The sequence below is a fragment of the Macrosteles quadrilineatus genome, unplaced genomic scaffold (assembly GCF_028750875.1).
Source record: "Macrosteles quadrilineatus isolate MER2022 unplaced genomic scaffold, UCM_ALF_1.0 Scaffold_7__1_contigs__length_78375512, whole genome shotgun sequence".
NCBI lineage: Eukaryota > Metazoa > Arthropoda > Insecta > Hemiptera > Cicadellidae > Macrosteles > Macrosteles quadrilineatus.
This window is the reverse complement of record NW_026542600.1, coordinates 39101261-39127846: the sequence shown is the minus strand read 5'-3', so window position 1 is coordinate 39127846 and position 26586 is coordinate 39101261. Positions and strand designations below refer to the sequence as shown.

At 33.9% G+C, this 26586-nt stretch overlaps 2 protein-coding genes across 2 annotated transcripts in view; one reads left to right on the top strand and one right to left on the bottom strand.

Moving 5' to 3' along the window:
* The window catches only part of LOC128998616 (dynein axonemal intermediate chain 4-like), a 44493-nt gene extending 27809 nt beyond the window's left edge, over positions 1-16684 (bottom strand). Inside the window, exon 1 of the mRNA XM_054424830.1 lies at positions 16596-16684. The gene's annotated coding sequence lies outside the window, so the exon portion shown is untranslated. The remainder of the gene's footprint in view (positions 1-16595) is intronic.
* LOC128998617 (apolipoprotein D-like) lies at positions 4523-25021 on the top strand. The gene is made up of 6 exons (XM_054424831.1): positions 4523-4684; positions 14226-14340; positions 14621-14843; positions 15610-15764; positions 17961-18116; positions 24692-25021. Exons 2-6 carry the CDS (start codon positions 14227-14229, stop codon positions 24830-24832), a joined length of 789 nt encoding a protein of 262 aa, XP_054280806.1. The 5' UTR covers positions 4523-4684; position 14226; the 3' UTR covers positions 24833-25021.
* The last annotated feature ends 1565 nt before the right edge of the window (positions 25022-26586 follow it).

The window sequence follows — 26586 nt, the reverse complement described above, 5'->3', positions numbered from 1 at the left end:
TTTGTTTTCGTAAAATATCTGTATTATAACATCCTAGGGAAATAAGGCTTTTAATCAGGAAATTATAACATAGCCTAGTGAAAACCCTAAAATTGAGTCCAAAATTATTCGAACTGTGAGCATAGTTAATAAATAATAATAAATTAATTAATTTATTATGGGTAGCCTCTGGACCATACAGCAACAATAATAATAATGGTTTAATTTAATATGATTAGTTAATAAAAACATTCAATATGCCACCATTTTGTTTCTACGAGGTTTAGGGAGCTGAAATTTTCCTAGAATATTTTAAAACATACTTAATAAATTATGTAAAATTCATAAACATCGGTCTATAAATGGGCAATAGATATAAAGTCAAACGTTTAAACCTCTTCGTGGGACACTCTGTATTATATACCGTTATTGAATAATTTGGTATGCTAATATATGATCTATCTTGCATATAACCATAAGGTACAAAACAAGATGTTTTGCTGTCAAATCTATATGCTTTGAAACGTAAAATCTCAACATAAGTCGAGTGGTAGTTATAACAATTCATTAAAATTAATTTGATTTTGTCAAGGCTTGAATACCTACCGTACTGTATCTAATTCGTGTTTGTACTCACCCGAACACTATCGGGGGATACGTCTTCTTCAGCTTTTATAGAACCTAAGCGAGAAGACATTTCAACTGTTACAAAAGCCATAAGTTTAGTTAGTCATAAATAGTGGAATTTGTGGGCGCATTCTCTTATATAAGTACGGTATTCCTAGTTTATTTACTCGTTGCTAAGTGATGGCAGAGTAGCGCCGAACGACCGAACACTGTGAATGATTTTATCATCTCCAAGTATTAAGATTTAACACAAAATTAAAACATTTAATTGATTTACCTTCAATAGCGTTTCATCCGCTTTTTAGGTTAACTCCCTAACCCCTATCCTTTGCTAGGTAGAAAGGGATGGTATCATTGACGTGATAGGGGATGGAAATGTTTTGAAAACAATCATTTTAGATTTAGGCATGCGAGCATCTGTCATCGATGTACCGATAACATCGTCAACAAATTGATTGCAAGAATCTAACTATTTATCCTACTGTCTTAATTAGCTATAATTAGTGTTATAATCTATCATCATTCTAAAGTGTCACTTCTGGAATTTATTACAAATGAACTGATTTGGTTAGCTTTTTAGAGTGTATACAGTGTAGATGATTAATTTCTAACAAAACTCTAGTCTATAGGCCAGTTGACGATTGTTTTGGAGTCGATATTTAATCAGGATATCGATAGAATAAAGACAGCATAATCAATGTCTTGTTTTGAATTTTTCAATTAGTTGCATTTGCATAACAAAAAGGTAAGTGTTGTTGCTTAGTGTGCAGGTTTGCTGCAACGGGGGTAATTTATTTTACTGTGGATTCGGGTTTCTCGCATACTATTTCACCTTAATTACGTGGTATAACAACTATAATTGTCAAAATATTAAACGAACACTTATCTTCAAATCTATACAAGTCCTCACATTGTTGTGCAAGACTCAAGACTGCATTGATAAATAGACTAAAAGACTAAACTTTAAGAAAATGTTGGATTAACTAGCATTTTCTATTTCTCTATATTGTGTTGGAGATATTAAATGAGTCATGGTTCTGAAGTTTGTTGACCTTTCAACCAAATGCGTTTCTTGTAGTAATTTCTAGAGCAGTACCGGTAGCTAAATAGCTCAATAAATAAAATAGACCTAAAGGGTGTTTCTTTTTTAACACCCATACAAAATAACAGTACTGTAAGACACATTTTAATATCAAAACAGCAAAACAGCTTTACATTTTGGTATCCCTGTTTTCTTTACTTCAATGCCTTCAGCTGATATGCGTTGTTGCATAGCAACTATATCAATAAAGTATTGGTGTTGTCTGGAATTTAATGTAAATGACACAAACTTGGCGCTTCCCCAATCTTGAATAGTTGGAATACATATATATAGGCTACGTTGAAAGTAAATCATTGGTTTTATGCCAAGAAAAAGTGTTGAAATTAAATTTCTAGGTGTGATTCCAGTACCTAATAAATCCCCTATTTATTACTGACGTTTACAAATTTAAGAAAACAGAATACGAATAAAAAAAACGTAATGCCTAGATTTAAGTGAATATCAGGCAAATGGAAATTTGCTCAGTGTGCAGGTTTGATGCAACGGGGGGTAATTTATTTTTACTATGGATTCGGGTTTCTCGTTTTTGTACTATTATAGTGTTAAAGTTATTCTTAGTTGACATGCACAAATTTAAGGAACCTAATCGGTAGTAAACAAAAAATAACCCCTTTGCAGCAAACCTGCATACTACGAACATTTTTATCTGCCTGATTTAATTTTCACTTACATCCAGAGATTTCAGCTGTCCATAAATTCTGATTTGGTTCCTTAAATTTGTATTTCATTTTCATGTTCATATTATTTTCCACGGCAATGCCATTTACAATAAACAATCAGTTAAGATTATAAATAAGATTATATAAACTCCAATACTGACTTAGAAACTATACAACAAAATAACATCTCATCAACAATTGCATCAATACAAACAATCAACAATAATAGCTATAATACTATGACATAACAATAACAATGCAGAATGATTATGAATAACAATAACAATGTATGAAGATTAAGAATAACAATAACAATGATGATAATATGTAAATCTGAATAGTTTTAGTGTAGGATGTCTGAGTTTTAAACTGTATTCTAAAGTAGGTGTAAGTCTAAAGATGTATAACTGTATTTGGGTGTATAAGTGCAATTGATTGTGAATTAATTAGTCTTGTAGGATTTTGTGTTTAAGGGACGCTAGATTGTCGTTGTAGAGGTCAACATGGGTTGAGAATTCGTTTCATAACCGTTGGAGTCGGATCATCGGACTATTAGTCAGGTAGCCTAGTTAGTCCTGTACTGCGTCCTGAAGAAGACATCTGCAGACGCCTTTTTAAAACAAAACGTTTTTAAACGCACTAAAAAGTAGAAAATCATAGGTTATTTATTAGGTAGTGGAATAACTCATGGAGACTTTATTTCAAACCTTTCTTGGCATACAACCTTGATTTACTTCCAACTTCCAACCTATTATTCCAAATTACAAGATTGGGAAAACGCCATATTTGTGTCTTTACAATACATTCCCAATAACACTAAACCTCGCCTCGTGGTTAACTATGCTGCAAAACATATCAGCTGATCGGCAATGAGTAATTAAAGAAAACAGGGATACGAAAATATAAGGCTATTTTGTCATTAAAATGTGTCTCACAGTACTTTTTTTGGGTTGCGCGTAAAAAAGACCTCAGTTGATGAATGTAACAACTAACTACATTTCTAATTTCTATACTGTATTATTTTAATCATATATTTTTTGTTAAATAACTGAAAAGTATACATTGCTGACTTTTAGATAGTTTTATCGCAATTGGCTTTCCACTGATTGGTGATAATAGTACAGAATAAAGAGTAAAAAGTCTTCGCGTGTTCTGTAGTAGAACCAAAACTTACTCGAATAATCAGGTCAAACATCTGCTAAGTGAAGCATGCGATCTGATTCATCTGGCCATAAAATTAAATGACTCATCACATTATAAGTGGACTAGATTAATGGAATTGTGTTTGTTTCATTAAAATGTTACCTAGATTATAAACACAAACATTTGTTTTGATAAACATTCTTTGTTAAAGTTTCAATTTGTTTACGCCATTGTGATATTCCGTTGTAGGATAGATTGAGGACATCTCAATTACGAATATAACTAGTAGCTATAGAACAGAGTATTTTAGTAAGTTCAGGAACTTGGAGTCTGACTCCATCTTTAACACCAAGATCGTATAATCTATATAAAGTCTATTGAGACAAAAGTACCGTAACACCAATTACACCAATTGCAGAGTTTCCAAACATATTTTCAACACTGTATTGGCTAATTAATTACAAAATATTAATTTCTCGTAATTCTTCTGTACTGTGTTATATTTACATCACAGGTCACAAACAAAATTAACAGAGCAACCTACAGCCAAAATTATTTAGTCTTAAACAAATCCTTAATCATTCATGCAATTCTTTTTAAATATCAGCTGTAGAATAGAAAGGTACTGTACACATTTTCGAAGAAAATATACCCTTCAAAGGAACAGGCAAAACCATCTGCTTTAACGTTAACTTTAAATCCAAATTCTTTCATTGCAACTTTTACGCAGGATGTGGGCAATCATTAATGCAATTCTTTTTAAATATCAGCTGTAGAATAGAAAGGTACTGTACACATTTTCGAAGAAAATATACCCTTCAAAGGAACAGGCAAAACCATCTGCTTTAACGTTAACTTTAAATCCAAATTCTTTCATTGCAACTTTTACGCAGGATGTGGGCTTAAGCGTAGTAGGATTACAGGAAATGCTCCATCATCTCAGAAACCGGTCCACGACTGAATGTCACTAATGTCAGATGACGTAGACTGTAGCAGACTGGAGTGAGTGACTGTCACAACATAACCATCAGTCACAGTCAGTCATAACCAATCAGCTGTGGTCCAGGCTAGAGTGGACAAAATAGACTAGACAGACAGCTCAGCTGACAGACATCAATAGACCACAGAAGAAGTTGTCTGCACTCAGATATCTAGAATCCGTTTAGTTCACCAGGTAAGGAAGATTTTCTCTCTAAATTAAAACTTTCACAACCAGTATTATGCCATTATATGTTCTTTATATAGTCCATATTTCACACTGTAACTTGATTGATAATAGTATCAGTAAAGGTTTTTTTAGTACTGATATGTTAAGTTGTATTTACATTTAGCATGCAATTTTTATGTAACATTATAAATAACTTCTATTTCCTTATGACCTGATTTAATGAATAATGATGCTTTAGTTTCATGCATTATATATATAGCTACTAGCTGTACCCGTGGGCTTTGCTCCGTTTAACTTCATAAGTGAGCTCGTTCGCATGGCTCAATCACGTCTTGGTCGAAGTTCGTTCGCTACGCTCACTCACTTTTAGGTCGGAGCTCGTTCGCTGCGCTCACTTGCCTTCAGGTTAGCTCGTTCGCTACGCTAACTCGTCTCCAGGTTGAAGTTCGTTCGCTACGCTCACTCACCTTTTGGTTGCAAATTAGCTGTTGTCATAAATGTAAAAGAAATAATAGTGCTGCACCCTGTTGGCGATCCTTGTAACTAATGCTATTGAACATCATAGAACAGAACCAACTTGTTTAATTGAAACAGCTGTTAAGATTCATTAATTCCATTTAAATATGAGTACTCAAGGTTAACATGGGAAACTCCAGAGCCACTGGGGCGGAGCCCGAGAGTCCGATCAGAATAAAAACAGCTTAGTTTTCCTATTTAATGCCTAAAGAATCAGTGTACCAAATTTCAGCCTCCTAGGTAAATGGGAAGTAAGAGAATTAGTGATGAGTGAGTGAGTGAGTCAGTCAGTCAGTCAGTGAGGGCTATGCCTATTATATATATAGATAGTTTATTTGCTCAAATATTGCTTTGTTGAGAAGATTAATTTACTTAAGTAGGAGTGTAGTGTTTTTCTTGAGCAGGAAACCCAATAGTCAGTGGCTCGGGTGAGCAAGCAGCTTTGGTCCCGGGTTCGAATCCCGTCAAATTACCGACGGATTTTATTGAAGTAATGATGCCACAACCCCTAGGTCTAGCCTGAAGTTATTCTCCGTCACCTTCCATTTAGATTTTTTTACTAGGCTTTGAATAGACTGTAACCCATTTGTCTCCACAGTATCCTTTTCGTTCCGTTCCTTCTCCTTCTGGCGACATTGATCCCTGGGGCTTTGGTGATGGACGTCGGATCAGGTGTTTCTCTAGTCTGCGTGCACCTGCCATTAGTCTCTGTGAAGCTTTCGTGTGTGACATCTGTTGTGTTTGATGAAGCACACTAACCAGTATTTTAATATAACAAAAATCACCAAAAAATAATCAAAATGGTTACAAATACATTTATAATTTTAGGATTGTTCATGTACTTACTTCGGAGTCTGGGCAAGACACTCCTAACGACCGATGTCCTAACGAAAGTTGCTATGTTTCACTGGAAATGTCAATAAGTCAACCAACTCGTAAAACTTAACTTGAGAGTTGAGACATGCCAAAGTATAGAAATAAGATATTTAAGTTGTTGTTTTTTTTTAATCCATGAACAAATTATGAAACTTGCCGTACTCATCTCTTCCTTTGGATATAGTATGTACCCAGAACCTATGGTTTTGTTGTTTGAGTCTTCGTTCCTCCTCTTCAGCACTAAACACAGCTGCCTCAAACAACTCCTTGACCTCAAAGAACTCTTCAAAGCGACGGACTAACAGGTTATTGCCTTAAAAATGGCAGAAGGTGTCGAAGCCAAATGGAGACGGAAAGGAACGAAACAGAACGGAAGGCAACGAACTAAAGTAGTGGGTTTCCTGCTTTATAGAAAGTATTTTGTATTATCGTAAAAGTAAGAAAATATTTTGTACGATGTATTTGATTGCAGATACATCCAAGTTTAATGCATAATATTTCCAATTTTCACCATTTGAATTAAACTAACCATCGTTTGAGTAAATTTATATCAAGTGTTGTTTGTTAAAAACAAACTCTCATTTTAATATTCAACATCAAAATCTTTTTTGAATAAATCCTAAACACAGGGTTCAGCATTTATTATTGTAAACATCTTAATATTTATTTTTGTCATATTGCATAAAAAACTGGAGGGGATTGAAACGAAAAGTTGTGTGAATAACGATTGTATTTTCTATCTACATTTAGTTAGCTGTGCCAGTCTTCAACCTTCAGCTTTTATCAATCCCAAGTTCAAATTATTGATATTTCTTGTTCATTAACAATGACCCCACATCAACCAGCTGGCTGATAGCTTTATAACTTTATCTAAAACCATTGTGTTATTTCATTACTAATTTACATCACAATTGAATAACATTTTCAAATCAAAACATTAATTTATTGGCAAAACCTTGAAGGAAGAATACAACAGACTAACTCACATTACAATTCCAAATCCACACTCATTACGATAAAATTACTAGACTGTGTATGCAATATATTTAGTAATATGAATACAATTGAATGAATGGATGACTTAAACAGTATATTCCAAGAAACATTGGCTACAGGTTTCAGTAAAGGTTCAAGACAGAATTATACATTTTTCTACAACAGAAAATACATTTGTGTTTTAGTTAGCCACAAAATTTAATAAAACAATAATAATAGGAAATAGCATTTGGTACTCTCAATGTATTTTTAATATGTGTTGTTGAGAATATTATTTGTTCTGTTTTGTGAAGCTTTTCCTGTATTCTGTATAAAAAATAAATAAATAAAATGTGGTCCTATAACAGCAATAGTAATATTACTCCCAAAGTTCAAGGTTTGATTGATTTAGGATTGTTTACCCAAGCACTGAAGATAAATATATTTAAAATGTTTCCTTCTTATTTATTTTTATTAAAAGAACAATTTTTAGATGATTATATACCTGTTGATGTTAGCAAATTTGAAGCTCCCAAAAACAAAAACTCTAAACTATGTTTAACTTGAACCCTTTTTAATTAAAAAAAAAAGGCTGCAAGAGTTTTTCTAATCAAAAAGGGAAGTAAGTATATGCATTTTGTACAAGATATTTAATATTGTCTTATACAATGTTTATGTTTTAACCAAAGCTGCATCTCTGTTGTATTAAAATCACAAAACATTATCCCTGGCTCCCCAACATACTGCTTGAACCCTGCTTGAATATTTTTTTAGTTTTAGTTTTTGGGAATATTAACATTATAATTCAATAAAGGAACTATTTTTCAGCACAGCACTTGATTTAACTAGGTCTAACCTCACAGGATTGCAGAAACTTGCAAAACATATTGAGCAAGCATAATTAGCTTACAGACAGTATTTGTCAACAAACTGGTTCCGACTAACCCTTGCACTATACAAAGGACTCTGTATAAAACTGACCAGTGGTTATCAGCAGCTAATTGAGTTTAATGTTGGAATATATTGCTTCCCGGATATTTTAAAATTTTAAAATTAAAGTAATGAACACTACACTAAAGGTTGTGAAAAAAGAATTAATAAATAATTAAAATACAATAGCTATTCAGTTTGAAGATTGATTGTTTTGAATATTCATTTATATGTATGTATGTTTTAAACACAGAAATAATTGCAAATAATGGATTTTAAGGTTAATGATCTTGTATTTGGTAAAGTAAAGGGTTATCCACACTGGCCTGCCCAAATTGTCAAAATAGACAATGAAACTTACACAAATATTACTAAGTATGAAGTAAAGTTTTTTGCAACCCATGAAACTGCTAATCTTAATAAAAGAGATTTACGCTCTTACAGTGAGAATAAACTTTTGTACCCTGCAGAAAGTGTTGCTTTGAAACATAAAGAACTTTACAGTTTAGCTTTATCTAGCATAGCTAGAGCGGAAGCAAATCTTAAAACCTGCACCAAATCAATGAGCCCAGTTTTAAATAAACAAAAAACTCCCTTAGCTAAACAAAAAACTATTTCTAATAATCTAACTCCGGATGATAGGGATATTTCGAAGAGTCCTACGCCTTGTGTGTCACTGAATCGTACAGAAAAAGAATCTATGACTCATGAACCATCCAAAAATGACAAAAATCGGAAAGGAAGTAATTACCAGGCCTTCCACACACAAATATTAATGCAAGAGCTTAATGCTGCAAAAAGTGAAATTGCAAGTCTAAATTTGGTCATTAATGAGCTTCAAACAAATAATGAAAGTTTATCAAAGGAACTGGATTGTGCAAAAATAAGAATTGGTCAAGGATGTGGCAAATGCTTTCCTCCACTAAAGGCCCAAAATAAAAATCAATGGATGCTGGAAACAAAGCCAAGGGGTGGGAGTAATGTCATTGCCTCTCGAGGTGTTGATTGCTCAAATGCCTACTCTGTTTTGTCTGACCTTAGTGAAAGTAGCGATGAGGAAATCGAAGTCAACGAAATAGATCTACAGAGGCGGCAAAAGCAAAACAAACCCAACAGAAGACAAATTCCCCCTGCTCCACAAAACTATAACAATAAAAGAAAACGGTCTCAGCTTCTAATTCTGGCAGATAGCCATGGGAAAAATCTAAGTTGCCTTATTGAGCAAAGATCCTCGGCAAATGTCTCTGCAATTGTTAGACCTGGAGCTAATTTCAACCAGGTGATCGAAGATGTCTCAAACTTGGGGAGAAACCTTTCAACCGAAGACCATCTGTTAGTCATTGGTGGATCTAATAATGTTGGGATTACAGGAGTCAATCGTATAATACTTCAATTTGAAGAACTGAAGAAGAAAGTCAACAGCACAAACCTTATCCTCGCCACCCTGCCAATGAGGCATGATAAACCTGAACTAGATTTCAAAATCTCAAGAATTAATGCAGAGTTGGAGAGGCTTGTCACAAAATCCAGCTGCGGTTTTAAAATCCTCCCTCTCCATGAACTTCCTCGACACTATTTTACGCAACATGGACAGCACCTAAACAGAAGAGGAAAAAATAAAGTAGCTGAGATGATTGCAAAGTTATTACTTAATGATTACAAAAGAAACAGTCCTAGACGCCAGATCATTGCACCAAAGACGGACATAGTTCCAAGTAATGGTGAGATTCGGGTTGTCGATGCCGACATTTAATAGAAAAGTATAAAGATAACCGGTCAATAGCTTTTTCCCACACAATATCTAATGACTTTGAAAACAATCGCCACATGTCTGCGGGAGTGGCCGTGGTTTTCAGGAGAAAGTTTGGACGGCCGCAACGAAGTGACTGCATCAAAGAAAGACTGGCTTGCCAAAAAAACAGTAATGGGGCCACAGTGTATAGCCTGATTACCAAGGCTGAATATTCGGGGAAACCAGATAGAAAAGATTACGATGAAGCTTTCCATCAATTAAAAGAAGATTTTTTGAAGAAAGAACTTAAAACTCTCATCTGCTCACCAATGGGATGCATAAGAGACCTCATCTTGCCAGAACACTTTGCCAAAAGGATTGTGGACTTCCATCGTGCTACTGGTGCTACTATCTGCATAGTAACCTCTGATCAACCTACAGCAAAGAGAGTTCTGAGGCGTGGGCTTTCCCAAGAGGAGTTTGTAACAAAGTTGATAAAGCTGATCACCACCGAAGAATGTTCAACCCCTCCACAGACAGACATCACAACCGAACTATCTCCAGACATCACCCAACCAGATGAGTCTCCTGTTATCGTTTCAGCAGATGAGCCCTTTGTCACCATTTCACCAGATGAGTCTCCTTTAAACTCTCAAATAAATTACGAATCAGACCCAAGATAAATAAAATTAGTTCAAATATCAGATTGTTTCATCAGAATATCCAAAATTTATCTACTCGTATTGAACAACTAGAAGTTATTTTAACAGAATTAGATCCACACATAATCATTTTAAGCGAACATAAAATGAATGGAACTGAATTAGAACGTTTTAATCTAAAAAATTACTCTCCTGGTCACACAATACTCCCGCAGCACAACAACCGGTGGGGGTACTGCAATCTTATGCAAAGAGAGTTTGAAGGGGAAACAGCTGGTTTCTGATGAAATCGAAGTACTATGTCGGGATAAACTGTTTGAATGTTGCTGTTGTACTTTTAAGTCGGGCAGCATCAGCTTCACATTGGTGGGAATATATAGAACACCACAATTACATAATTCAGAGTTTTTAATTCGTTTGAATTCTCTTATTGAAATTCTGTTACATAAAAATAAATTTTTAATCATAATGGGAGATTTTAACATAAATATGCTTGTTGTATCACCTGAATCAAAGGAGTTAAAGAATATTCTTACACGACATGGTATGGATTATTTGATAGATTTTCCAACTCGAGTCACAGATACCTCTAAAACCTGTATTGATAATGTTTTAACAAATTTTCATAAAGAAACCGTAAAAGTAGAGGGTGTAATAACTGCTTTATCTGATCACGATGGGCAAATTATAGAACTATTATTATTACCTAACAGAATAAATCCTCCAAGCATTCACTTTCGGGGAAGAAGTTTTTCTGTTGATAATATGATATTATTTAAATCACTCTTGGCGAATGAAAACTGGATATCACTCTATAACTCGCGAATCGAAGACAAATATAAAACCTTCCATAATATATTTCACTACTATTTTGATTTATCATTTCCGGTTATTCAGAAAAAAATCACAAAAAATACAAACAATTGGATTACACATGAATTAAAAGAAGAAAAAAATAATCTTATTGAACTTAATAAAGTGGCAAGATCTTCTGGCTCAGAAATCCTAAAAGCTGAATTTAAGGAAAAAAATCAACAATATAAATTCAATCTATTAAAGTTAAAAAGGGACTATTATGACAATAAAATTAAAAACTCTGAAAATGTAAGTAAAGCCTCATGGGAAATCATAAATAAAGAAACACAAAAAAATACAAACAAAGAGAATAAAAATTATTATACTTTAAGGTCAGATAATGGTGAAATTACAAATCCCAGGGAAGTAGTCAATAGTTTTAACAATTATTTTGTAACTATAATAGATGATATGGTAAAAGACATGACACTGGCACAGGATGGTTGTCATGATAATGATAATGGTTTTGATAATCATATTCCAAATTTTAGATGTCCGCCAATGGAAGAAAAAGAGCTAATTGCCATTTTTGATTCACTCAAAAATAAGTGGTCTAGTGGCTATGATGGAGTACCAGTTAAAGTAATAAAATTTGTTAGGGATCCACTCATCAAGCCATTAGTTCATTTAGTCAACGCTTCGTTCATTTCAGGAATTTTTCCAGAGCAACTCAAAATTTCAAAAGTGGTACCAGTCTTGAAAAAGGGAGATGACACAGAAATTCAAAATTATCGTCCTATTTCTATTTTACCTTCGATATCAAAAATTTTTGAAAAAGCCATGTATTTAAGATTGGTAAAACATTTGAACGATAATAATCTCTTTTGCCCAGAACAACATGGTTTTAGACAGGACAAATCTGTCAATACCGCTCTAATTACTTTCATTGAGTCAGTAATTGAATCAATGGATGAGAAAAACATAGTAACTGGAATTTTTATGGATTTATCTAAAGCCTTTGACAGCATATCCCATACCAAAATTGTTGAAAAATTAAGTAGTATAGGCGTCAAAAACTCATATTTAAATTGGTTTGAAAGTTACCTTCAAAATAGGAGTCAATATGTAGAAATATCAAAAACAGAAGGAAATCAAGTGATAAAATATCAATCAATTTTGCAACCAATCAAACACGGGGTACCACAAGGGTCAATACTTGGACCTTTATTATTTATTAGTTACATCAGGGATATGCCAAACTATCTAAGTAAACTTAAGGACATAAAAAATCAACTCATACTATATGCAGACGACTCTAATCTTATTATGTCCGCAAAGACTGGCTTGGAAATGGAAATCAATTCATTCATAGAATTAGGTAAACTTCAGGATTTTTTTTCATCCAATAATCTAATATTAAACTCGCAGAAGACTAACTACATTCATTTCACTACAAAACAAAACCGAAACAAGAATGATTTTAACATTTTAGCGAATTTCCCTATAGGGAAGTAGCTATTACCGTAGGTGGCACGGTAAGACCTAGACCCGGGACCGATTTACTTTTTCATTTTGATGTCCCCAGAGGCCAAAAACACTATTCGTTCAAATTTTTATATATGTATGTATATATATATATATATATAGACTTATATATATATACGTCCGTGAACGCGATAACTTGAGTCATTTTTGTCCGATTTTGATGAAATTTGGTTTAAAGGTGTAAAGCGGGATAAACTTGAATGAGTTCGCGAACCAGCACGATCGGACCATGGGAACGGAGCTTTACGGGGGGTTTTATGGTGTAAAAATTGGTTTTTCACACTTTTGACCCTCAAAACACAAAATTTCCCAATTTATCTTTAGACCTTTTTAAAGAGCTTATAAAAACAAATAATTTAGTATATAAAAGTATTTTTGTTCGAATATTAGTAACGGAGAAAATTAAAAAAATTGTAAATTTAAAATTCCCATGTTATTCTTATGGAGAATATTGTCAAATGTTGTAGTTTGCTTGTTTATGAATATATTTTGATCAAACTTGGCAAATTTATTTATTTTGTACTGAGCTATCAATATTTTACTCAAAAACACACTTTATTAGTTTCCTTGTAGCAGCAAACCTAGGTACTCGTTAAACCTAATGTTATTAAAATATATTTAACTGAAAATCAATTCAGACAAATGGAAATTCGCTTAGTCAGCAGGTTTGCTGCGGCGGGGGTATTTATTGATAATAATATAATAGAAAGGGTAGATAAATCAAAATTTTTGGGAGTTTATATCGATAACCATCTTAGTTGGGACCTGCATATAGACCATCTTTTAGCAAAAATAAACTCAGGAATTTATGCCTTAAAACGATTGTATTATCTTTGTAATTCAAAAGTTCTAAAAAATGTTTTTCATGCCCACGTGCAATCCCATATATCATATGGAGTTTGTGTCTATGGAGGTACAACCAAACAAAACCTTTGTGAAATTTTAATTAGTCAAAAAAGAGCTATAAGAGCCATGTTAAATCTCGAGTTTGATGAATCTGTAAGGGAGCATTTTATTAAACAAAATATATTAACCGTCTATAGTTTGTATATCCTTGAGTGTATTATGCATGTCAGGAAAAATAAAGCCAATTTTACAACACATGAAGACATACATAAATACAATACCAGAAATAAAAAAAACATAGTCTTACCTTTTCACAATTCTGAGCTATATAAAAAGAAACCATCCTATGCCGGTTCTGTATTCAATGAATAGTCATTCTTAAAACATATCCCAAAAGAAATATTGAACATAGAAAATCAAAACAAGTTCAAAAGCGAACTCAAAAGTTTTTTAATCAGAAATGCTTTTTACTCTCTTGAAGAGTTGTACAATTTAATCAGTGTGAATGCTGATGCTGTATGACTGAACAATTCATTGCAATGTTAGATTAAGGAACTGTGACGCTATTTATTGTATTACTGTACATAAAACAAATAAAGAAGTTTTGAATTTGAACCCTTAAACCTATTTCCCCTTCTTGTGATTATTCTATTAATTTATTTGTTTCCAGAATGTTGGTGAGACTGTTTATTCTGACCACATTGGTCATTCTGGTCCAAAGTCACAGTTACCACCTTGGGGAATGTCCTACAGTCGAACCTGTCCCAGAGTTTGACATGTCTAAGGTACAAAGATTTACCACTTTTTGACTATACTGTAGTTTATATTCACTCAGTTTGAACTTTATTTTAAATATGTAGCCTAGTGTATTTTGACTAACTTATAACACCAAATTACAATTTGTTTAAAATTTTTTAAACAGAAATGCTGGATAAATTTCACGCACGGGCTCGAGACCTTTGAGGAGAGGTAAATGCTCTTTTACAAGTTTCCAACCTCTTAAAATAAGTTCTCTTTAGGAGAGATTTAATGATACTACCAATCTAACCAACATCCTCTTTCCAGTTCCTCGGAAAATGGTATGTAATCCAGAAAACAAGCACAAGCAGCAGATGTCTGACGTACAACTTCACTGCAACTTCTGCGTCCAACGAGTATGACTTGGAGCAGGTCTCTGAACATCCTATCCTGGGACTGGCCAGTGTGGACAACAAATACCACTACACTGGTCACCTGACTGTACCATCGGCTGATACTCCAGCCAAAATGGTAGTCAAGTTCCCCCTCAGTAAGTAGGCATAACATCGGGAGAATCATATACAAGTAGCTTAGATAAACTAATTCTGTGCTGAGCCTAAGGTGATTCTTTCATCTTGTTAAACAATGCAGAGTTTTTCATTAGTTACAACAAAAAATACCTGTCATAGTACAAGGGTTGTCTGTGAATTAAATTCTCCAATGAGATTCTGTATAGCCAAGCAAGCTGGTTCAAATCTGACTCCAGTGCCATAGACTTTGTCCACTAATATTCTAGCTATAGCTATCGCCGAATGTAGGTGAACTAAAGCAAGCGCAATAGTGTACTCGGTGTGCTCGTGTACATTTGGGGTAGTTCGCATCACAGACCTTCGTTTTCAAGTGTGCTCGCTTTTTGGCAGTCTCTTGTCACGGATCAAAGGAGATGACCTAAGACGAATGGCGAGCGGAGACGGTACACAGTTGCTGGCATTTGTAGTCACTACTGTTTGGGTCCTCCTCTCTTGACTATTTTCCATTTCCTTGATGGTAATACTTTATTTTTTCTAGAGAGCTTTGACTTTTAAATCTAGCTTAAATGCCTCAGCACTAATTTGTACTCTGTATAAAGACTATGAAGGACTAGGAGCTCTTTCGTCTGGAGGACTGTGATGTAAAGGACCCAGAGCCCTAGATTTCAGACAACCAGGGGTTCCAGGCGTTTTTGGAGTGTAGTATTTCCTAGATGTAGTACATTACTTGTAGGATCTCAAATCAAAAGAGATTGATTATCAATTATCAATATCACATTGTTTAAGGTATTGCTGGCACCGCCTCCTACACAGTGTTTTTCACTGATTACACGACCTACGGAGCTGTGTTCACATGTCAGAAGCTACTCAACATTGGCCACCGACAGTCCGCCACCATCCTGTCCCGCGAGAAGAACTTGGACAAAGTCTACTTGGATAAGGTAAGTGATGTCTTTTATATCAATTGTTCGTAAAGAGAGTTGTAGTTTATACATGATAATTATAGTATTGTATTAGTATTGCACTGTTATACAGGGTGATCAACTCAAGGAGGCCACCATTGGGATATTGGAAACGGTAAGAATTAGAGAAAACTTTTAATTGGGGACATTCCTTAATTTTTCGTGGCAATTAAAAATATGAATTTAGTTGTTTGAAATTCAGCCGCCATTTTCCATTATGGCGGCCAACTTTGAAATTTCTTATGGAACACCCTATATTTGATTATGGTTTCATCCTGCTATTTTGGAAAATGGCCGCCATTTTTGAAATAATGGAATTAATATTTTTTACGTATTTTAACGTCTTATTTACATGCAGCATTTTCGCTATAAACCTACTCGTTTAGGAGCTACATGATGCAACATGTACACCGGAAGTCATTTTTTCATAGGCTGTAACTCCTAAACCAGTGGGTTTATGAAAAAATTGTCAAGACTAAAAAAGTGTTTAAACTGCATGTTTTATCCGAAACCATGATCAAATATAGGGTGTTCCATAAGAAATTTCAAATTTGGCCGCCATGTTGGAAAATGGCGGCTGAATTTCAAAAAACTAAATTTTGTTATTTTTATTTACCACAAAAAATAAAGGAATGTCCCCCCTTTAAAGTTTTCTCTAATTCTTACCGTTTCCGATATCCCAATGGTGGCCTCCTTGAGTTGATCACCCTGTATATAAAGGTGGATTCACAGAAAAATTTGTTCGCTTTATGAACACTTTCTGCATAAAAAAATAAAGAGGAAAGTAATATAACATATTATGTTGTTTACCTTTTGATTGCCAGGTTATTGATGAATTTATAAGTTAACGCTCTATGTACATTTCACCACAAGTGTGGCATCATCAAGGGCTGTTTCTTGTTTCTTCTCACATCACTATCACTTAGTCACTAAAAAAGCACTATCCTATTTTATTTACACTTATTTACATTCGCGGACGATTCATGGCGCGAGTGTGAAATTCCGAGCGTGCAAGCTGACCGGGGGGCGCTACATATGTCACTGTCCGGCTGCCCGGCAGTTGTCCTTGTACTGGCTTCTTGAGGTGTTGGTAGGTTAGGGGATGGGGGTGAGTTTATGATACTAGAGCTTTCTGTTGTAGAACACCTGACTTGGTTAAAGTCCATAGTCGCTAAATTAGGGTGCATAAATTATCTTAGAATTTACATACAATCTGCACTGAGCTAACTTGAACTATCGACCGCAACGCGTCATCAACCTCAATGTAACCTCAAGTGTCTGGTGTATATAAAACAGCCGGTGACCGATTAGCATTCATTCAATTCCTTGATTCGATTTACTGCTCTGCACTCACACTCGTGACCCCCCCCCCCAGGCAACTTATAAATTCATCAAAAACCTGGCAATCAAAAGGTAAACAACGTAATTAATTATTTGTTCTTGAATCTGGGAATCCCACATAAATTCTAATATTTGGAAATGCATTATGACTGAGTTAGAGATCATACTCATAATTTCAATTCATTCTTTGAATGAATCCAAATCCATACTATGGTTCGCAGTAACAAATCCTTTTCAAAAAATGTAAAAAAAGAAATAAATAACTCAATTGGAGTTTATTAGCCAGTCGGAAACCTGGCTTTGAATGTAACAATACCAGTCAAGTCTCAATAAGAAAAAGGAGAAGGGTATGGAGTCTTGCCTATACACAAGTAATATAAAGAAGAGGTTGCTTGTGTTTAAAAAAAATAATAGTACTATTTAAACACACTATTTCAAAGATAGTATTACAGTTTCAAAATAGTACATTAAGTATCTTATAAACCTTTCCTTCTTTTCTTTAATGACCAAAAAAACTCAACTGCCTGCCACTCTAGACCTACTGGTGTAAACGCTGATCTGAAGACAGTGAAGTACAGTACTGGTAATCTGGTAGTCACTGTACAGCAAGTTGGTAGAAGCTACAGAAAAAAATCCTTTGTGTGGATATAAAAAGGACATTTAGTAAAGATACCAGCTGTTTCATTTGAAGTGTTACAAGGTCAAGACGTCATACTAGGTCAAGTAGGCCTATTGGAGATGTTATTACTAATTAAGGTTAATTAGGGAGTATTGGTAAAATAAAACCACACCAAACTATACTACCACATGTTTTGTACCACACCTTTGCTATAGATCAAAGGCAAGCTGAGTGCCTTTGGAATCGACCCCTACGACCTGAGCAGGATTGACCAGAGCGAATGTCCCAGTGAAGGTGACCCTCCTAAAGTGGACATCAACATTAACAGCGAGACGTTCAGTACTAAGAGCATAGCTGGAGCCGTGCGCAAGGTAAGGATCATCCTCACAAACCCAAGGGTACAATAAACAATTTGTTCAACTGGAATTTCTGTTCTTCAAAGGATATAAGCTATTAGGAAATCGTCTACACGACTATGCCTACCTCGAATTTTAAAATCAAGAGTTTTTGACAAAATTGGGTAATTACGTGTAGCTATAGGCTAATTTTCTTCTGAGTCATGATCAATTCATCATCAATAGAGAAAAATGCTCCTCAACTTTCAGATCCAGGTTTCACATGGTTACGTGCGCTGGCTGAGCGCTTTAGCATGAAACATGTACGAACCTTTACGATACCTCAAATCATAACTATGAACTGAAAGAATAAGCGCTGTTTTAAGGTCGATTCACACATTTCCTGCACGTCACAGTACAGTCAAATCAGTCACGTCACAGTAAACAAAGTTATTCTTTTTGGATTTTCCATAGCGCTATCTACACTTATCCGACACAGTTCCGTCAGTCGCTCTTCCGGCGTCCGTCAGTCAATTTCAAATTTCTTCTCACCGATATTTGTGGATTGTTCATGTTCCTGAGGGATGTGTTTGAGGTTAGAAAATAGTGTTTTTATTATTTTAATTATCATGTTTATATATTAAGTACTTTTTGTTACAATCAACAAAAGATGGACATTGAAAATTTGATAGAATATTATCTTTTCTTTTAATTACATTTTTTTACTGTAACGTTACTGTAAATAAAGTGCTGGAAGACTGACTGAAACCAAATAACTGATAGTTTGACTGAGAAATTGCGGATGCAACTGAGACTGAACTGTGACAGAAATGATATGTGTGAATCAACCTCAAGTTGGATGCTTTTATTTAAATGTCAAACGGCCTATGCTCGGTTGCTAAGAGAACGTGTTTTCCTTAAAAAAAAATGTGTGAATGTTTTATTACAAAGCCAAAAGCCATAACTTCATTTTCAATTTGTAAACACTTTACTTTGTGTACTCTACAGTTAGAGTTCTTGATGTGAACGCAACCGGGTGTTCTGATCAATAGCCCGAGCGATGAGACAACAATTCACTAATACCATATGGGCTGGCATCCGTGTTTTCAAGATTGGGGTTGAAGGGCTTTAATAATCTATTTCTGAGTAACATCCTACTTCCTTTGTCCTTTCCAACAAAATATTTTCACATTGGTCCATCCAATTCACTTAACATCTTTATTGAGCAAAGTCATACGTTTACTGTAGGCTACAGATGATGCAACAAAGTTGAGAGATTCGGTTTAACAAAGGTGCCTTTCTGATATATTTCTGTTATGAAATAGATAGACATATATTTATTTCCTATCATAACAAAATATTCAGGGTGTTCAAAAAGGGTTGGGACATAATTTAAGGAGTGGTTTCAATCCTTGGGTCAAATTAAAGAGAAAATCTAGAATAACACAAATCGCTTTGTTAACCAGATATCCGCCATTTTGTTGTTTTTACATAGGCCTATACATTTTTATCTTTTTATAGTTTCAACCAAGTCAAGTTTGCCTCATTGTACAACTAATAATCATGGTATTTCAGTTATTTTTTATTCAATCTTTTTGAACATGGTGGCATTTGATAGGCAATTTAAAATGCTAGATAAAAATGTACTTGACATTTTTTTCAATAAAATCAGCCATTCTTTTGCAATTCAAATTTTAAAAATCAAAATGGCCACCATTTTGGAATTTTAAATTGGACCAAAGTGAATTTTTTAACATGGATCTCATCTAATTTAACAAACATACCAAGTTGCATTAAGATAGGTTGAAACAATATTAAGATAAATGGTTTTGTTATGTAAAAAATACAAAATGGCGGATATCTGGTTAACAAAGCAAAAAAGTTTTATCTTTGACTATTAATACAACTAGACATTCCATCCCCATGTTAAATTTGTAGCCAGATTTTTTATCAAAATCGTGGTAGTTGATGTGATACCTACAGATTGCGTTGATCTAAATGACTATACAAATTCTGTCAAATACACAAACATTTTTACCAACTCAAACTTAAGGAATGACTTATGATGAGCTATAGCAACTGTCAGTGTTGGGGAAGCTACTTTTAAAATGTAGCTAGCTACAACTACTGCTACATTTCCAAAAAAGTAGCTTAGCTACAGCTACAGCTACAGTTCCGAAAAAGTAGCTAGCTACAACTACAGCTACAATGAAATGTAGCTACAGCTACAATTTTAGCTACTTTTCCAAAGACGTTACTTTTTTCCCACGCACATTAGGTAAATGTAAAATTAATTGCAACTACATTTTTATTGAACAAACATAAAAAAAAAAAAAATGTCAGTATTGTATCTAACATCACTTGGAAAACAAATTATTCCTAGATTGTGTTTACAGTAATTTGTTGGCATTATAAACCTAACATTACAACAACAGAACCAAATAGTTGGGTGCCCCGTCATATTTAGTACTTATTTTTAAATATTGCATTATTTTTAAGCATCTTATATGTAAATTTCATTAAGTTCAAAGGACATACAACCAAACTATATTTTAAAAGCTCATTTTATTTCTTTAATATAGATTCATTTATATATGTCTTATATCAACAATTAAGACCAATAAAACTGTGAAACGATTATTTAAAATACTTTTTTTGTGTTACAGAGCCAAGCCTACTGAAATTGGAGTTTAATCGCATTTCTTTATTTTTAATGTTAAAAACGACATTGCTATAACTTTTAACCATAGCGATAAGTTACTTGTTCTATGAATAACACTTTTCTATGTCAAGAAATCGTCCTTTATTGTCATTATGCATAGGGCAAATTGTGCTTCAACCTAGTTGGTGCAGAAAACAGTATTCAGCAACTTATCCTGAAATCGGCTTTTAATTTAAACATGTTGACAATTTTGTAAAGTAAAAATAACATGTAGGCCTACTTGGCTATGTAACAAGTTGGCTATAGTAGGCTTGTTCTTGCAAGGACTAAACAGATATATTCCTAATAATTGAACTTGGAACTTTGTATTCGTCTTAAAACATAGCATAGCCGTGGAATAGTCCTAGATACAAGAGCTGTTAGCAGGAGCAAACTATGCTATTTTTTCAATGTAAGTTTCATGTTATATGGAGATTTTTTCGTTACAATTATCATGTAGTCTAGGCATATCTTAAATCTCATCAGGTAATTTCCTCTTTGTTAATTTAGTAAACATTTGAAAAATATTCGTAATCTAACCAAGGAAGGGCTTGTGATGATGAACTACAATCAACAGCTGAATCAAAGGTTGATAGACCAGCTTTCTCATTATTTTAAGGTTTAGTGTTGGTTTCCATTAAAACCCAAGTTAAAACACTATCGATATAATAAAGAAACTAAATTGATTATTAATTTCCCTGCCAACCACTTGCAAGCATTCAATAGCTTCTCTTGTCACCGGTACGGTAACGTTTAAACGTCGTCTGCATCTAGCGATTTTATTTTACCTGACAGTAATCATAGAGTAGTAAATTGGAAATGAGAGCCAAAAATTCAGATAACAGTCATTTAATGGCCTCCATGTCCACACAACGTTGTAATAGGGAATGAAACGGCTGCAACCAGCTGTATGAAGCCAAGAAAGTAGGCCTAATGTTTTTGAAAATCTCAGTTTGATATTGAAAGAGGTTGTTTCACGTAAGGTTGAGGTTATGATAAAAATCACTATCTCAAACAATGTTAATGTAGCGAAAAAAGTAGCTAAAATTCCGCTACAACTACTTTAAAAATGTAGCTAGCTACAGCTAAAGCTACAAAATCTTAAAAGTAGTGTAGCTACAGCTAACGCTACAAAAAAAGTAGCGCGCTACTGTAGCGTCGCTACTTGTAGCGCGCTACTTCCCAACACTGGCAACTGTTATGACCCAACAACCTGGTGAGCAACTGAATTTTAGACACTAGCGCATTCTGTGACTGGCTCACACAACTACATTTTTTTTAAATAAAAAATTGGCAACAGCTGGACCATTTAGATGGGAAGTCTACTTCAGGATCCAATAGTCAATGGTTTTATTCTCGATTTCCTCTTTGTTTTGACCTTAGGAATTGCTACGTAAATTATGTCACCACCTTTTTTAAACCCCCCCCCTCACCCTGTATATTTTGCAATGGCCAAAACATTGGCCACATTGGTGGTTAAATCAAAATGTTCTTTCATTAAATGTTTCTAAGACAAAATTCATGCCTATATCTATTAGTAAGAGTACAGACTTCAATTTAGGCAATCTCACAATCCACGAATGTGACGATTATCAAAGTAATTCTTGTAGATGTGACAGTACAGAAAAAGTAAACTCTTATAAATATCTATAGTCCAGTCAAGGAATGAGGTGTAGAGTGCGTGAGCAGGTAACTAAGCGATTCCTTCAGAAACTTGTTCAGGGGGCTTAGGGTGTTAACATACCAAAAGTCCTGACTCCTACGTGGTGAGCCAGGGGGTGGAGGGGGGAAAAAGGGGGGGGGGAGAAAGGTACGCATTTTGGGTTTTTTGATTATATCTCGAAAACTATCAACTTTTTGTATACTATAGTAAATTATAAAATTGAAGAAGATTAAATTTTCTACAAGAAAAGTATATAATGTGTTTATTTTGGTTCAACAGATTACGAGTTATAACCTATTTAATTGATATCTTATTAAAATACTCCTTCCATAAGAAATACATGTAAATTAGTATGCGAAATGGGTCGAATCCTATCCACCCAAAGGAAATATAAATGATATTCTGGAAATCTTGACAAAATTTCCAGTAATTTGACACTTTAATCATTAAAATTGATCCAAAATTAAGGCGAGGGCGAGGTAACAAAATGTCGAGTTTTGGTGTTTTTTTATTGGAAATATAAAAAAAACCTTAAATCATCCCATTTTTAAACGCTCTCCCTCGCTTTAATTTTTGACAAAATTTCATGATTTAAGTGTCAAATTACTGGAAATTTTGTCAAGATTTCCAGAATATCAGTTATATTTCCTTTGGGCGGATAGGATTCGCCCCATTTCGCATACTAATTTACATGTATTTCTTATGGAAGGAGTATTTTAATAAGATATCAATTAAATAAGTTATAACTCGTAATCTGTTGAACCAAAATAAACACATTATGTACTTTTCTTGTAGAAAATTTAATCTTCTTCAATTTTATAATTTACTATAGTATACAAAAAGTTGATAGTTTTCGAGATATAATCAAAAAACCCAAAATGTGTACCTTTTTCCCCCCCTTTTCACCCCCTCCACCCCCTGGCTCACCACCTAGGAGTCAGGACTTTTGGTATGTTAACACCCTAAGCCCCCTGAACAAGTTTCTGAAGGAATCGCTTAGTTACCTGCTCACGCACTCTACACCTACTTTTGGATCATTCATTGACTGGACTACTAGGTGTATTGTTTGACGAACGATTAAAATGGATAGATCACGTTAATTATGTTAGAAATAAAATTAGGAAATTAATTTTTGCCTTCAAACACATGAGAGAAATTTTGACTGTTAAGGAATTAAAAATGGCTTACTTTGCTTTTGTTCAATCATTACTTTCGTTTGGTATTATAGCTTGGGGTGGCTGTTATAGGAGTATCTTGGAACCATTAAATATTGCTCAAAAATTGATTTTAAAAATAGGATTTGGGAAATGCAAACGTTACCCGACTGACGCTCTATTTAAAGAAATAGGAGTCCTCACTGTTCGCCAGTTGTACGTAAAATCAATATTAATAAACATTCATACAAATTACAATAACATTTTTCAAAATATTTCACATTTATATAACACAAGATATTCTTCTAGAGTTAGAATCACCACAATTCAAGTGAATTATACTTTTTCTACGACTAATTCATACTATGTTTCACACCTAGTCTATCGTAACATATGCAACATTTTTAGGGATTTCAATTTTTTTGATTGTGACTCATTAAAGGTATTTAAATTCCGCGTCAATGAATTCCTATTCAGTTTAAATATCGACGAGGCCGATTCTATTATCACGGCGGACTACCAGCGCACTTGATCCGACCTTTGCACTGACTGACCTTGGCACTTTGTTAGGACTGTCCGCAGTCGAATTTACCACTCTCCTACACCCCACTGCACTCTTTACCCTAAAATCCACTCATCACTCTCTTCACTACCACCATTACACACGATACTCACACACACACACACACCCTCTCTCTCTCTCCTGGCCACCACGAAAATCTAAAGCGCTATCTTACCAGCACTGTGTTCATGGAAATACATTCACTTATTTAACTAATAATAATAACGACCTATTGTCTTTTTTTAATTGCCATTCCAAAATTCAATAATTTTTCTTTTTTCTATTTGACAGCAACTTAGCAGACGCACAGGTAGCACTGCCTATGTCTGCTAGTTCCTTTATTTTATTGTTATAATTTTTGGCTTTATTAAAACTCGTATAATATATTTTAGTGACAAAAGTCTCTATCTATTATACTTTATTTAGTTTATAATCACAGCTTGTAGCCTATGTTTTTTTTTTGGAATAAACGATATTCATTCATTCATTGAACTGCCAAATCCTGGCTAAGATCTAAATGTTGTTTTACAGGCAGGAGAAAAACTAGGAGACGGAGTAGAAATAGTAGCAGAAGAGGCAAAAAAACTGTATAACACTGTTTCATCAAAATCTAAGGATAAAGAAGAACTCATTGAAAATCAAGAAAGAAATCAAGTTGAATGGCTTCCTTGAACTTAAGACTGATTTGCTCAATATATTATGAAGTTATTTTTTGTAAATCATTAGATCATAAGTACCTATACATTTGTATTTAAACTTAGACTAAGTAATTATGTCTTTTGGAGAAAATGTATGTCTGAGTGAACATATTTCAACTTTTTTACTAGAAAAATTCCAATTGAATTAAAGACATTTTCATTATTTTGAGTATATTTATCGACTCCTAGCTGTAGAGATTTTCTTAACAAGAATAAACCGATGTTACACCGAACATGAACGAAGGTGAGAACTTTTGATATTTTAAAGGTATAATGTTCAAGATTTTAAGCAACATTAGTTAAATTGATATAGCATTATCATAATTGTATGCTATACAGGGTGGAAAAAAGTCCCGGGACGGTTAAATATTTTAAAGTAACAAAGACATAGCTTCAAAAGTTTGTACACAGTTACTGAGCATTAAATTAATTTCAACACATTATTCAGTGATGCGCTACCTCCTCAGAGACGGCACACTAGGAGTCAGAAGAAAATTTTAAATGTAAGCATAGGTTGATATGCACATCAAATTAAAGGTCTACACAGTAGTTTAGCTATATGATGTATAAACCAAAGTAGCATGCTACACCATGTCCGTCCAGGGGGGGGGGGCGTTTAAAAATAAAAATAAGTAGGGATGGTCAAGTCTCGAAATTTCGGGAAATTTTCGGGAAATTTTAAATCTCGTTACACGAGACGAGATTTCTTTTTGGCCGAGATTTTTATCGAGACGAGAATAAAAAAAAAAAAAGAACTAATTGCAATACCCGCAATACAGGAGCGTGTTGTAGTTGCGTTTCCTTTGCGAAGGCGTTCTTATTTAATTAATTCTTTAAATGTAAATATTACTTTAATTATTTTAATAATATTACTTTAATAACATTTGAGAAGTTTTGTTAAGTGTAAGCAGTGTGAGTTTTATTACTATAAAAAGTCAAAACAAGTAAATATATTTTATAAAAATTAATATTGCTTTTATTTTATGATTTATTTTATTTTAGGATAAGTTGAACTCTATCCTAACTGATATCACTATGTTTCCTAATCGTAGGCATTTTTAATAAGTTAGGCGTGATTAATAAAAAAATGTTATGCTGATGTTTTTTAATAAAAGATTGTAAATATTCTTGCCTATTATCATTATTTTTGTATTTAAACAGTCATCTAACAATGTTACAAAATCAGGTAAAAATTTTGAACGTGCATTTCCCGTTGTGTATGAGAAGGGAAATCCCGTCTCGATCTCGTCTCGAAATTTTATGAGAAATAAAAAATCTCGTCTCGTCTCGTCTCGAACTAAAAATCCAATCTCGTCCATCCCTAAAAATAAGCTTTAGAAAATAAATCTGTTTGGGTTGAGAAAAATCATGATTCAAGTAGTAGATGATGCAATACATAAACAAACAAAAAGTGTTAAAATGGCAAAACAGTAACCTCATAATAAATATAAGGTATATTATTAGGAAGATTGCCTGTTATGATGGTGTTGAAGTATCACATTAACGGCCTTTGCCTAGAGCAAGTCAACAAAAGGAAGAAATTAAAAATATATAGCATTTGCAATGGATCAGTGACTGACTGTTAAAAAATCTTTCTTTTTGTCATATTTTTTAATGAGGAACAATTAGTTTTGTACCTACATTATTCATTATTAAAATTTATTACTAATAATTTTACTCCACTATAAATTTCGAACGCTGTTCTGGTTAGTTAAAAATATCTATACA

What these genes read in the sequence shown, in the direction of transcription:
- LOC128998617 (XM_054424831.1), top strand. Translation starts at nt 14,227, where the DNA reads ATGTTGGTGAGACTGTTTATTCTGACCACATTGGTCATTCTGGTCCAA. An exon ending in GGTAGTCAAGTTCCCCCTCA is followed by an intron (nt 14,844 to 15,609) that starts GTAAGTAGGCAT and finishes ACATTGTTTAAG; the next exon opens with GTATTGCTGGCACCGCCTCC. An exon ending in ACAAAGTCTACTTGGATAAG is followed by an intron (nt 15,765 to 17,960) that starts GTAAGTGATGTC and finishes CCTTTGCTATAG; the next exon opens with ATCAAAGGCAAGCTGAGTGC.